This window comes from Dendrobates tinctorius, unplaced genomic scaffold (assembly GCF_039654945.1).
Source record: "Dendrobates tinctorius isolate UK_male_01 unplaced genomic scaffold, ASM3965494v1 ptg000028l, whole genome shotgun sequence".
NCBI classification, from domain to species: domain Eukaryota; kingdom Metazoa; phylum Chordata; class Amphibia; order Anura; family Dendrobatidae; genus Dendrobates; species Dendrobates tinctorius.
This window is the reverse complement of record NW_027361696.1, coordinates 75,663,964-75,679,335: the sequence shown is the minus strand read 5'-3', so window position 1 is coordinate 75,679,335 and position 15,372 is coordinate 75,663,964. Positions and strand designations below refer to the sequence as shown.

The 15,372-nt window shown below is 45.6% G+C and overlaps 1 protein-coding gene across 3 annotated transcripts in view; it reads left to right on the top strand.

The window, feature by feature from the left end:
- The first annotated feature begins 12,568 nt into the window (after positions 1 to 12,568).
- LOC141085556 (dickkopf-related protein 3-like) overlaps positions 12,569 to 15,372 on the top strand; it is a 43,254-nt gene continuing 40,450 nt past the window's right edge. For all 3 annotated transcript variants that reach the window (XM_073571003.1, XM_073571005.1, XM_073571004.1), the window contains exon 1: positions 12,569 to 12,889. In XM_073571003.1, the coding sequence (XP_073427104.1) occupies positions 12,764 to 12,889 (126 nt within the window). In that variant the 5' untranslated portion in view covers positions 12,569 to 12,763. The remainder of the gene's footprint in view (positions 12,890 to 15,372) is intronic.

Here is a 15,372-nt window from a genome sequence, read left to right as displayed (position 1 = left end):
AATGACCATACAAATAAGCGACGGGGAGGCGTGTGTTTATATGTAAAATCATCCTTAAAACCCATCCTTCGTGATAATATATATGAATCTAATGAATATGTAGAGTCCCTGTGGGTGGAGATAAGGGGAGGGGGGAAAAATAATAAATTACTGATAGGGGTTTGTTATAAGTCTCCAAAAATAATGGAAGCAACAGAGAATATCCTCATCAAGCAAATGGATGAAGCAGCGACTCAAGGAGAAGTCATTATTATGACTTGCAGGGGTGGCATTTATGCACATGTAATCGAAGTACATGTATCAAAGTACTACTGGCAGTTATAACATGGCAGTTAGACAGGGCAGGAGACAGGTAAGACATTTATATACATCTACTCCCTGTACTTTAGGAGTACAACAAATATATACCATATGCATTTGTGTAATTTTAATCCTGGCCGCTGCATTCACACACATCCACCGCCCTGGCATTAACTCTCTACACTCCATCCATATTGGCCCCTCGCTCCTTTCCTCTCCTATGTATAGCACTCATGCTCTTTTCACGTTGTTAAATTGCACAGATCCAGTCAGTCCCACCATTCAACATAAGAGACGCTCTCACAAATCACTTAACCATCTGCTCACTCTTTCTATCCTCCTTCTCCTAGTCGCAGGAGACATTGCTCCCAACCCTGGTCCCCCATGTTATAGAAAGTCAAACCCCCCAACTGCTACACTTAGAAACCCCTCTAATCTGATTAATATTCCCTGCCTGCCATCTGTGTCTCTTAATTGTGCACTTTGGAATTCTCGCTCAGTGTGTAACAAACTCTCCTTCATCCATGACTTCTTCCTTTCTAATTCTCTAAACCTCCTGGCTCTTACTGAAACCTGGATCCAGCAGGCAGACACTACCACTGCTGCTGCTCTTTCATATGGGGGGCTACACTTCTCTCATACCCCAAGATCAGACAGTAGAGCTGGTGGAGGCGTTGGTCTGCTCCTATCACCAAAATGTACATTTCAGGTTATCCCTCAAGTACCCTCACTTGTCTTCCCTTCTTTTGAGGTCCATGCCATCAGACTCTACACCCCCTTCTCCATGCGAGTGGCGGTGGTGTATCGTCCTCCCGGCCCCTCCCATAAGTTCCTGGATCATTTTGCCACTTGGCTTCCACATTTTCTCTCCTGTGACATCCCTACCCTCATCATGGGAGATTTCAACATCCTCATTGCTCTTCCCCTCTCACCATCTGCTACTCACCTTTTATCTCTAACCTCCTCATTTTGCCTTTCGCAGCTTACTAATTCTCCAACGCATGAAGACGGAAACTCCCTCGACTTGGTCTTCGCTCGGCTTTGTGCAGTGGATCATTTTGCAAACTCCCCTCTCCCGCTCTCTGACTACAATCTTCTTTCATTCTCTATAAAGAACTGCCAGGCTGCTCAGGTCACCCCCACTGTCCAGACTTATAGAAACATACAGGCCATTAACACCCAGAAACTTATGAAGAACTTGCAGTCTTCATTGGCCCCTATCTCCTCCCTCTCATGTCCTGATTCTGCATTGAAGCATTACAATGAAACACTTCAAAGTGCCCTGGATGAATTTGCACCCCCTATAAATAGAACACCACAACGCAGACGGCGACAACCCTGGCACATGGTGCAAACTCGTTTCCTGCAGCGGTGCTCCAGGTGCGACGAACGTCTGTGGAGAAAATCCAATCTACACGAAGATTTCATCCATTTTAAGTTTATGCTTAGAACATACAACACTGCCCTTCACCTCTCCAAACAAACCTATTTCAACACCCTCATCACCTCACTGTCCAATAACCCGAAACGTCTCTTTGACACTTTTCATTCTCTACTCAATCCAAGAGTACAGGCCCCAACCACGGAGCTCCGAGCTGACGATCTGGCCAATTACTTCAAAGAAAAAATTGACCAGATTCGACAGGAAATTATCTCCCAATCACCTCATACCATGCACTGTCCTCCCTCCCCCACTGCATCTAGCTCACTCTCTGATTTAGAACCAGTCACAGAAGAAGACGTAAGCAGGCTCCTTGCATCTTCTCGCCCAACTACTTGCACCAGTGACCCATTTCCGTCACATCTCCTCCAGTCCCTTTCCCCTGCTGTCACCCCTCACCTAACTAAAATATTTAACCTCTCTCTCTCTTCTGGTATTTTTCCCTCCTCATTTAAGCATGCCATCATACATCCACTACTTAAAAAACCATCCCTCGACCAAAACTGTGCCGCTAACTATAGACCTGTCTCTAATCTTCCCTTCATCTCTAAACTCCTGGAACGCCTGGTCCACTCCCGTCTTATCCGCTATCTCTCAGAAAACTCTGTTCTCGACCCTCTTCAATCCAGTTTCCGCTCTTTACACTCCACTGAAACTGCCCTCACTAAAGTCTCTAATGATCTGCTAACAGCTAAATCAAATGGTCATTACTCCATGCTAATTCTATTGGATCTCTCTGCAGCATTCGACACTGTGGATCATCAGCTCCTCCTCACTATGCTCCGTTCCATTGGCCTCAAGGACACCGTTCTCTCCTGGTTCTCCTCCTATCTCTCCAACCGCTCCTTTACTGTATCTTTTGCCGGTTCCTCCTCCTCTCACCTTCCCCTTACTGTTGGGGTTCCTCAAGGATCGGTTCTAGGCCCCCTCCTCTTCTCCTTGTACACAGCCCCTATTGGTAAAACAATCAGTAGATTTGGTTTCCAGTACCATCTCTATGCTGATGACACCCAGTTATACGCTTCTTCTCCTGACATCACGCCAGCCTTTCTAGAAAACACCGGCGATTGTCTAAACGCTGTGTCTAACATCATGTCCTCACTATATCTGAAACTGAACCTGTCAAAGACTGAACTCCTGGTGTTTCCTCCCTCTACTAATGTACCTATACCCGACATTGCTATTTCTGTGTGTGGCTCCACTATTACTCCCCAGCAACAGGCCCGCTGTCTTGGGGTCATACTTGATTCCGAGCTTTCCTTTGCCCCCCACATTCGATCACTGGCTCGCTCTTGTCATCTGCACCTCAAAAACATTTCTAGAATTCGACCTTTTCTTACTTTTGACTCTGCAAAAACTCTTACTGTTTCTCTTATTCATTCTCGTCTCGACTATTGTAACTCTCTTCTAATCGGTCTCCCTCTTACCAAACTCTCCCCTCTCCAATCTGTCTTGAATGCTGCAGCCAGGATCATATTCCTCACCAATCGTTACACCGATGCCTCTACCTTGTGCCAGTCATTACACTGGCTACCCATCCACTCCAGAATTCAGTATAAACTTATTACCCTCACCCACAAAGCCCTCCATGGCTCAGCACCACCCTACATCTCCCTTGTTTCAGTATACCACCCTACCCGCGCCCTCCGTTCTGCTGATGACCTGAGGTTAGTATCCTCAATAGTCAGAACCTCCCACTCCCGTCTCCAAGACTTTACACGTGCCTCGCCAATTCTTTGGAATGCACTTCCCAGGTCAATACGATTAGTCCCCAATCCCCACAATTTTAAGCGTGCTCTGAAAACACATTTATTCAGACTGGCCTATCGCCTCAACACATTAACCTAATCTATCCCTGTGTGGCACAGCCAAAAGTTTTACCATAACCAGATTTCCCGCATCATGTTCCCACATGCTTTATGCATCCATTAGCCCTCTGTGTCTGTACTGTCACACACTTAACATTATGGCTGGTCCATACAATCAGGGCAACTGTTACCACCCACCTTTCGTGTCTACCTCTTTCCTCATAGACTGTAAGCTTGCGAGCAGGGCCCTCTTTCCTCTTGGTATTTGTTATAATCTACTGTATGTGATTATTGTTATGCTGTAATGTCTATTGTCTGTACAAATCCCCTCTGAAATGTAAAGTGCTGCGGAATATGTAGGTGCTATAGAAATAAAATTTATTATTATTTATTATTATTATTATTATTATTATTATTATGGGGGACTTCAACTTCCCTGAAATACATTGGGGAACCGAAACCTGCAGCTCCAGCAAAGGTAATAGGTTTTTGACAACTATGAGAGACAATTACCTTTCACAACTGGTTCAGGACCCAACAAGAGGGGGGGCACTGCTAGACCTAATATTAACCAACAAGCCAGACCGCATATCAAATGTAAGGGTTGGAGGTCACTTGGGTAATAGTGATCACAAAATAATAAGTTTTCATGTATCCTTTAATAAGATGTGTAGTAGAGGGGTTACAAGGACACTAAACTTCAGGAAGGCAAATTTCCAACGGATGAGAGATGATCTTGGTGCAATTAACTGGGACGATATCCTGAGACAGAAAAATACACAAAGAAAATGGGAGACGTTTATTAGCATCCTGAATAGGACCTGTGCACAGTATATACTGTATGGGAATAAACATGCTAGAAATAGGAGGAAACCACTATGGCTAAATAGAGCTGTAAGGGGCGCAATAACTGACAAAAATAAAGCATTTAGAGAATTAAAGCAAGTTGGTAGTAGTAAGGCATTAAATAAATACAGAAAATTAAATAAATTCTGTAAAAAGCAAATAAAGGCAGCAAAGATTGAGACAGAGAGACTCATTATCAGAGAAAGTAAAAATAATCCCAAAATATTCTTTAACTACATACTGTAAATAGTAAGAAGCTAAAAAACGATATTGTTGGCCCCCTTAAAAATAGTCTGGGTGAAATGGTGGATGAGGATGAGGAAAAAGCCAATATGCTAAATGACTTTTTTCAACAGTATTTACACAAGAAAATCCCATGACAGATAACATGATCAGGGATAAAAATTCTCCATTAAATGTCACCTGCTTAACCCAGCAGGAAGTATGGCGGCGTCTAAAAATCACTAAAATTGACAAATCCCCGGGCCCGGATGGGATACACCCACGAGTACTGCAGGAATTAAGCACAGTCATAGATAGACCATTATTTTTAATCTTTAAAGATTCCATAATAACAGGGTCTGTACCACAGAACTGACGTATGTCAAATGTGGTGCCAATATTCATAAAGGGGACAAAAACTGAACTTGGAAATTATAGGCTAGTAAGTTTAACCTCAACTGTGGGTAAAATCCTGGAGGGTTTTCTAAGAGATACTATACTGGAGTATCTGAAGAAGAATAACCTCATGAACCATTATCAACATGGATTTACAAGGGACTATTCCTGTCGGACTAATCTGATAAGCTTTTATGAAGAGGTAAGTTCCAGACTGGACCAAGGGAATGCAGTGGACGTGGTGTACATGGACTTTTCAAAAGCTTTTGATACGGTGCCGCACAAAAAGTTGATACATAAAATGAGAACAATGGGGATAGGGGAAAATATGTGCAAGTGGTGGGTAAGAGCTGGCTCAGGGATAGGAAACAAAGGGTGGTTATTAATGGAGCACACTCGGCCTGGGTCACGTTAGCAGTGGGGTACCACAGGGGTCAGTTTTGGTCCCGCTTCTTTTTAACATATTTATTAATGACCATGTAGGTGGCATAGAGAGTAGAATTTCAGTATTTGCAGATGACACTAAACTCTGCAGGGTAATCAATACAGAGGAGGACAATTTTATATTACAGGAGGATTTATGTAAACTAGAAGCTTGGGCTGATAAATGGCAAATGAGCTTTGATGGGGATAAATGTAAGGTCATGCACTTGGGTAGAACGAACAAGATGTATAATTATGTGCTTAATTGTAAAACACTGGGCAAAACTGTCACTGAAAAAGACCCGGGTGTATGGGTGAACGACAAACTCACATTTAGTGGCCAGTGTCAGGCAGCTGCTGCAAAGCCAAATAAAATAATGGGATGCATTAAAAGAGGCATAGATGCTTATGAGGAGAACATAATTTTACCTCTAAATAAGTCACTAGTGCGACCACACTTAGAATACTGTGTACAGTTCTGGTCTCCGGTGTTAGCGTGGCTGGTCTGAGCCAGAATCTCCAGGAGTGGACCCTCTGGGCCGTGGCACCGAGGGGCCCCAGGCGAGCTGCCAGGTGGAACCGACTCCTATACAGGGACCGTTAGGAGCAGGCCCAGGGGTTCGAGTATCACGGTAGCCGGTACCGAGAGGGGCGGCTCAGGAAGGACTGGAAGAGGACTGTGGGACTGAAGTGTAGATGACAGAACAGGACTGGAACACAGGAGACAGGAATGGAGTAAGACTATAGACTGGAACGTGGAGAAACTGAAGTGTAGATGACAGGACAGAGTTGGAACACAGGAGACAGGAATAAAGGAGGATGGAAGGACTGGAGCAGGATGGAACTGGAACACCGGAGGCAGGACTGGAGTAGGACGGCAGGACTGGAGCAGGATGGAACAGGAACACCGGAGGCAGGACTGGAGTAGGACGGCAGGACTGGAGCAGGATGGAACAGGAACACCGGAGGCAGGACTGGAGTAGGACAGCAGGACTGGAGCAGGATGGAACAGGAACACCGGGGGCAGGACTGGAGTAGGACGGCAGGACTGGAACAGGATGGAACAGGAACAGCGGAGGCAGGAGACGGAGGAAACAGGAACACTGAAGCAGGACTGAGAATACTGCAGAGAACACGGAAGACAGGCTGCGAGGCTGCTGCAGGAAACACCGAGGACGGCACCGAGAGGCTGCAGAGAGCACAGGAGGAAGCAGGGCCCAGTGTGCAAGGTAACACAATGATCAGGCGCCTCCCTCAGGGGGAAGCGGCCTGATATGGCCCCATCTGGTCTGCCATTGGTCCGAAGGTGCTTCCGGGTCAGGGCACAGCCGGATCACAAGAAGCAGAAGGGAGGCGTGGCTGCGGCCTATGGCGCATGTGCATTGCATGCAGAGATGGCGTCGGCCGCGAGCCTGTCAGAGGTGACCGCCGTGGCCGTCGGGTGGCGAGAGGCTGCGGAGTGGGAGCGGAGACCGGGTGAGTATGCAAAGATGGCGTGGGAGCGGAGGTCAGGTGAGTATGTCGGAGCAGTGTAACATCCGGTGTTATGATTGAGTCACCGTAGGAGGCAAAAACAGAAATGCTAGCTAAGTCCAGAAAACCAGAGAGGTTGGCAGCTATCGGATTGCAAACCCCTGATCCTATCCACAACAACTAACAGTAGCCGTGGGGGGTTCCTACGATGCCCTAGACCCCTCGATCACAGCCGGAGAATTAAATAGGCCTAAAGAAAGAAAGGGGAAATCTAAACTGCCCCAGAGCAGACCCCAAAGCAATAGGCAGCCCCCAACATATAATGACGGTGAAGCAAGATGAAAACACTAACACAGACAGAAAGATAGACTGAGCAAAGACGGGGCCCAAGCTAACTAGATAGGAAAGGACAGGAAGGCTGCTGTCTGCAATCCGTGAAAAACCCTATGAAAATAAGAGCCAACAGACTGACAGTGAAAAAGGCCCTGAAGACGCTAGGCTTCAAAAAAGCTATGTCAGTACTCAGGAATATTCTGAAGACAGAGCAACCGGCAGAAGGAGATTCAGCTCACCCCAGCAGGGAATGGCAGAATCCAGAAAAGCAAGGAAAACAAAAACAAAACACAAATGCTAACAGGCAAAGCAGAAAACTTAGCTTTAGAGGAGCAGGAATCAGACTGGTGTCCTAGAAGTCCACAGAGAAATCACCCGCAGGGCAGAAGGGCGTCGGCAGCCTTATATCCAGTCTGTGACTCCACTCAGCCAGTCATCCTCATTAGGCTCAGGTGCCTGATAATCAGGCTCATTACCTTCCTTTACCAGAATAGGGAGTTCACCAGACCTCAGTGACGAAGGGGAAAATGAACTCACAACAATCCGGTGTATAAGAAAGACATAGCTGAACTGGTGCGGGTGCAGAGAAGAGCGATCAAGGTTATTAGGGAACTAGGGGGTCTGCAATACCAAGACAGGTTATTACACTTGGGGTTATTTAGTTTGGAAAATCGAAGGCTTAGGGGTGATCTTATTACAATGTATAAATATATGCGGGGACAATACAAAGACCTTTCTAATGATCTTTTTACTCTTAGACCTGTGACGGGGACAAGGGGGCATCCTCTACGTCTGGAGGAAAGAAGGTTTAAGCATACTCACAGACGCGGATTCTTTACTGTAAGAGCAGTGAGACTTTGGAACTCTCTGCCATATGATATTGTAATGAGTGATTACCTACTAAAATTTAAGAAGGGACTGGATGCCTTTCTTGAAAAGTATAATATTACAGGTTATATACACTAGTTTCCTTAATATTGCGTTAATCCAGGGAGCTAGTCTGATTGCCATATGTGGAGTCAGGAAGGAATTTTTTTCCCCAATGCGAAGCTCACTGTTTGCCACATGGGTTTTTTTTTGCCTCCCTCTGGATCAACATGTTAGGGCAAGTTAGGATAGGATATGGGTTGAACTAGATGGACTTAAAGTCTTCCTTCAACCTTAATAACTATGTTACTAGGGAGAGTTAGGGTAAATGTTTGGGACTAGCCCTGAGTGCGAGGCTAAAGGGAAGGAAAGAGACAGTTTCCTGTCAGGAAGTTAGATAGGGCACAGCGTATGCCAGAAGCAGACCTAAGGTATGAGAAGCTAGCAGAGATATGGCTGCCCCTGACATGAGTGGAGACCCAGACAGTGGATAGTGAGATCCAGAATAAAAAGTAGAGAAGTAACAGGACAGAGTGATGCACATAAGACAGGTCCTGGGACAGGACACCTAGCAGAATTGTTATGATTGAGTCACCGAGGAGGAAAAAACAAAACACAAGCTCAGCCCAGAAAATCAGAGAGGTTGGAAACTAGCAGATTGCAGACCCCTAATACTATCACACAACTAGCAGTAGCCGTGGAGTGTTCCTACGGTGATCCTAGACACCTCGTCACAGCCGGAGATCTAAATAAGCCTAAAGAGAGAAAAGGGAAAAACTGACTGCCCCTGAGCAGACCCCAAAGCAATAGGCAGCCCCCAACATATAATGACGGTGAAACAAGATGAAAACACTAACACAGATAGAAAGATAGGTTGAGCAAATGATGGGGCCCAAGCTAACTAAAAAGGACAGGACAGAAAAGCTGCTGTCTGCAATCCGAAAAAACCCTGCTAAAAATATTACCAACACAACTGATAAGCAAAAAGGACCCTGAAGTCACTAGACTTCAAACCCTATATCAACACTCAGAATATTCTGAAAGCAGAGCAAATGAGAACACTGATCAAGGAATAAGAATCCAGCACACCCCCGGCCGGGGATGGTTGAACTCAAAAAACAAGGTAAACAAAACCAAAAATAATAAGTTCAATAGCAGAGCAAAAACTTATCTTTGGGAAGCAGGAATCAGACTGGTCTCCAAGAATCCAGCAGAGAAATCACCAGCCACTCAGAAGAGCGTCGGCTGCCTTATATCCAGTCTGAAGTTCCTGTTACCCAGTCACAATCCACCTGATCAGGTGTTTGGTTTCTTTCATCCAAATCAGCCTCACTACCTTCCTTCACCAGAAGAGGGAGATCCTCGGACACAAAAGGTGAATGAACAGATGAGCTCACAACAGTACCTCCCCCTTGAGGAGGGGTCACCGAACCCTCATCCAAGCCACCAGGCCGATCAGGATGAGCCCGATGAAAAGCACGCACCAATCTTTTGGCATGAATATCAGAGGCAGAGACCCAGGAATTGGGTGGAGTTATAGGGAACCGCGAAAGCTATAAATAGGACAGGACGGTTCCAGAAAGTTCGAGTCAGCCAATGGAGCTCAGGAGGAGAGGAGTTTGTGAAGGAGTGCGGACAGTGTTGGAGAGCTCAACAAGGGGACTGAGGAGAAAAGACGTCAGGGGGGTGGCCCCGACACGAAGAATCGCAGAACAGAACAGACGAGGCCCCGGGGGGTACCAAATTGATGACGACCTCTGACCGGTGAAGTGCTGGTGGTAGTTAGGCCTAGGGTGGCCCCAGTGACAGAACCGTGAGAAACGTCACAACGACAGAAGAAAGGTGTGTGTACCCGGGTCTGAATACGGAGAGCTGTGGAAGTGCTGCGGTGTATTGCTGAAGTCGTCAGGAGGACGGCTAATAAACTTGGACCTGTTGTACCCGAAATCTGCCTCCGTCTCGTGTTTTTATCGTCTCTTCGCGGTGAGCAGGGGACCACCCCCCAGTTCGGCCCACCCTACTATACACTGAGCCCCTAGTCCATGAGCATATGTGGCCGGAAGAAACAAGGCCGCAGCACTATCAGGGTCTACCATGGGCGGGCAGCGATATGCCAGTAAGGTGGGCCACAGACGTCTATCCAGCACCCAGTTCACTCTCTGTGGCACGTGCGCTGTACTCACGGTCGCGACATGCACAGCACCTTACTCTCTGCTAGTTACCGGGCACACTGCGCTTCTCCCTCTGTAATCTCCGCTGGTGATGGCAGGAGTACCAGGACGCGGGCCGGCGCAGTCCCATTCTCAAGGGACGGAGCACACCTCTTTGTGTGTTGTGCGCCAACACTGACTTCTTCCGCACGTGCTGTCCCTGTTCCCCCTCAGCCATGCCCCCTTTTTCCAAGTGCAAAGGTCTGTCAGGGCTGTCTCCCCTGTTGTCCGGGGGAAGGAGTAAGGGACCTGACAGACCTTTGCACTTGGAAAAAGGGGGCATGGCTGAGGGGGAACAGGGACAGTTCTGGACCCGGCACAGGACAGGTACCCACGGCCCGGTTCTCCTCCCTACAATGCTATGCTCCCGCTATCTGTTATTTTTATTATTATTATTTATTTATATAGCCCCATTAATTCCATGGTGCTGTACATGAGAAGGGGGGTTTCATGCAAAGTTATAGATATTGTTTACAGTAAACAAATTTACAATGACAGACTGGTACAGAGGGGAGAGATTAGTTCAGAGATATATGGAGGAGACAGTTCTACATAGTTCCCACCAAGTTAATGTTCAGTAAGTGACTATTTATTTTTGGGTGGTGGTCTCTTTCATTGGACTGTTCAACTTCCAGTCCTGGCCAGCCGAAGTCACTGGCATTATGCAGCTTTGCAAGAGCGTAGCACCCCATTAGATGAAGTCCACATACCCAGCCAGGACCTTCATGTAACGTGTTGGGGCGTAAAGGTACTGTCACACTTAGCGATGCACCAGCTATATGACGCGGTTAGGATCGCTGGTGCATTGCTAAGTGGTCACTAGTGAGCTGCCACACAGGCAGATCTCACCAGCGACATAGCAGGGGTCGGGGGTCGCTACTTACCGGTCAGACGAGGCGATCCTGACATCCTCCCACCCGCGTCCACGCGTCGCTCGTCGGCGCCACAGGAAGCCCAGCAGGAAGCTAACGACGAGAAATGGTCCAGGACGTTCTCGCGCGATCAGCGATAACCAGCGGGGGAGCAGTCGGAGGTAAGTATCAGACATAGCGATATCGCTAGCAATATCGCTATAACGTCACAAAACCAGTGACTTTATAGCGATATTGCTTAGTGTGACAGGCCCTTAAGAGATGAGTACACCTACTGCCCCACACCATGTTACAAGTACAGTGAGTAGCAGCTGTAAGCAATCCCTGGCACTTTAATTGACATCTATGCAGAGTAAGCTGTAAACCGAATTTCCTAGGGCATGCTTCCAGCTGACACTCACAGGCAGCCTCTACAAAAGCCTGCGGCTCCCGGTAGCAATAAGGTTAATTTCCTCCCACAACTGTGCATTCAGTAAGGTGGTCAGACAGCATTGTAATGCTATTAACCTGCAGATGAACCCAGTATCTGCAATTTAATAGCATTTGTGGACGTGTAATAATAATAATCTTTATATAGTGAACATAATCCGCAGCGCTTTACAGTTTTGCACACATTATCCTCACTGTCCCTGATGGGGCTCACAATCTAAATTCCCTATCAGTATGTCTTTGGAATGTGGGAGGAAACCGGAGAACCCGGAGGAAACCCACACAAACACGGGGAGAAAATACAATCTCCTTGCAGATGTTGTCCTTGGTGGGATACAAACCCAGGACTCCAGCGCTGCAAGGCTGCAGTGCTAACCACTGAGCCACCATGCTGCCCTACATAGAAGTGAACATCAAGCTGAATTTTTGCCTCCTGGGGCAGGAACACTTACATTCACCTCTGCCTATATCCCCTTTTTTCACAGGATCGGTCCCAGCAGGTGGACAAACAGCAATCATAAAGTGATTACATACCGCAGAGATTTGCCATTACTTTGCAAGGTGAATACTACGATACTTATTAATACAAAAAAATCGTCCAGCATCAAATCTATAAAATCCACAAAACTGCTAAATAATCTGAACTCTTACCAGATGCAGAATACTAAACAGACAGAACAGAACTGATTAACAAAGTCACATGTAGCAGATTTTTAAAATTAAGAAACTAAATAATCTAGGCTTTGTTACGTTCTCTAATCTAATAAATGCATTTTATGCACTTTTTTTATTATTATTCAAAAATCTAAAATATTTATTAATCCAAATGACTCATATTTTCAATTTTATTTGCCAGATTGTAGCTGAGTGTCTGTGTGTTGAGATGAATGAGTATGTGCACTGATAACTGATAGCCAGCAGGGGGGGCTCTACCGGAGAGACCTCTCATTCATGCATCCTCCATTGGAGAGAATTGCTTGCGCAGCAGTAGAACAGCTGTGTACATTAGAAGCACTGACTTCCCCCATAGACCGGCTGAGGATTCAGCTGCCAGACTAATTTTCCTATGAGTCTACATTATATTTATACATATAAGGCCTATAATTAAGCATTGTGCTGTATCCCTACTGCCTGCTGGAGGACATGCCTCTCCTGCTGCCTGCCTTCCTCCTCATTATTCTGAGCACTGCATTAATCACATCTTCCCCATCTCCTCTGGACCACAGCCAGTATGATGGAGACAGAAGTGCGAAGGAAAATACGGAAAAGGTAAGGAGTATGGCAAACACTAAACCTGGGTACGTAGATGAATCATCCAATTGTATAACCTGATTGTATAAAAATAATACAAAATAAACCTAATAATATGTCTATATCTTATTTATTGCATCAATGATGATGATGCTCAGAATATACTATATTAGAATTCCTTTAATCCGACACTAACAGCACCTGACAAGTGGCAGATTTTCAAGTGTTCTGGATGTTCAGACATAATAGAAATGTACCATTACATACGGTGCCGGACTGGGGTGCTAGAGGACCTTGACTCTGGAGGCCAACTGTTCAACTACATGCAAATATCACATTACCATCATTCACAAAATTTACCTGTGTTTCTATAGAATAATAAATTGGGTAGTTTATTAAATGAATGTTGAGATGATTTCTGTACATAGTGAAACAAATGTATTGTGCCAGCTACTTCTCGTATAGTTAGAATAGAGAGCCTATTCCTGCAGGGCGGCCCACCGGTGGATTCTTCTGTTCTCTAGTGGGCCAGTCCAAGCCTGATTATATACTGTAATGCAAAACAAAATATACCATTATAACTTAACATTTATGCTGTTTGCACTTTATCTTTAAGGGAATGTGTCATCAGAAAATTAGCTATTATTTTAAAGCGAACCTGCCACCAGGTTTTCCCAGTATTAAGTACTGCCAGCACCTTTAAGCCCTCTGTAATATACAGCATACAAGAATGCTGTATGTATGTCCCTAAAAAAGAGCTTTCATTATACTCAGATGAGGTGGTCCGGTCCGATGGGCGACTATGGTCTTGATCCGGTGCCTCATCTCTTCTTACGATCGGCATTCTCCTTCCCTGCTTCATGTGGATGACGCGTCCTATGTAATCCACATGATGTTACCCATCGTGCTCCTGTGCAGTGGGCAGAGCAAAGTACTCTAGTACGCATGCACCTGGAAATGCCAAAGTGCACCAATGACCTGAAGGCAAAGCCAGCGCATGCGCACTAAAATACTCTCTTCTACTCTCAACAGGGCAGAGAGAAGTACGCCTGTGTAGGAATGCGATGGGAGACACTGTGTGGATGATATAGGACCCCAATTCCAAAAAAGTTGTGAGGCAGTGTAAAATGTAGAGAAAGCAAAAATGCAATGATTAGGAGATCTCTTACAGTCATATTTTAATCACAGCAGAACATAGAACACAGATCAGAAGATGAATGTTAGACATTTGTCCAATTCATGAGAAAAATGGAGAACCCGGAGGAAACCCACACGAACACGGGGAGAACATACAAACTCTTTGCAGATGTTGTCCTTGATTGGATTTGAACCCAGGACCCCAAAGCTAACCACTGAGCCCAGTGTCAAGTAATATGTGTGGGCAATATGAAAATCACACCTGAAACCAAATGAAAAGGGGAGAAACTGACTCAATCTTTGCATTGTGTGTCTGTGTGTGCCATACTAAGCATGGAGAACAGAAAGAGTGGACGAGAACTGTTTGAGGACTTGGCAACCCAAATTGTTAAAAAATATCAACAATCTCAAGGTTACAAGTCCACCTCTGAGATCTTAATGTTCCTTTGTTCACAGTGCACAACATAATCAAGAAGTTTACAACCCATGACACTGTAGCTAATCTCCGTTGAAGTGAAACTCAGAAAAAAATTGATGAAATGTTGCACTCAGGATTATACAGATGGTGTATAAGCATCCCTAATGAAGTTCCAAAGAAATTCAAGCTGTGCTGTAGGCTCAGGGTGCATCAGTGTCAGCGTGAACTATCCTTCGAAATTTGAATGAAATAAAACACTATGGCAGGAAACCCAGGCGGACCCCACTGCTGACACGAAGATATAAAAAACTAGACTGCAGGTTTCCAGAATGTATGTGAGTAAGCCACAATTCTTCCGGGAAAGCATCTTGTGGACAGATGAGACCAAGATAGAGCTTTTTGGTAAAACACATCATTTTACTGTTTACTGAAAATGGAATGAAGCCTACAAAGAAAAGAACACAATACCTACAGTCAAATATGATGGAGGTTCAAAGATGTTTTGGGGCCATCTTGCTGCCTTTGGTGTTGGATGCCATGGCAACCAGTTCCCACAATCCATCTCTTCTGACCCTGCAGTCTGGACTATAAATTTAGAACCATCCTTAGGGGTGCTCGCATGTGGGGCTGCATGCATCACAGAAGTAAAGCATCACAAAGATAAGCGTCGGGATACAGCAGTTATTACATGGCAGTTAGTCAGGGCAGGAGTCAGGTAACCCACACTCTGCTCTCCCTTTTATCCATGTGCCTTATTCCTATCCTCCTATGTTCTCTTGCAATCCACTTTCACCGACCAATCCCCCCTCCATCACAACTCATATACATCAGCTCCTCTCTCTTTCCTTCTCCCATGTACAGCTCTCATGCACTTCTCACCTTCTTAAAAAACCTCAGCCCATCTTGCCCAAACACACTGCACAAAAAATCTTCATACAATTCCAAA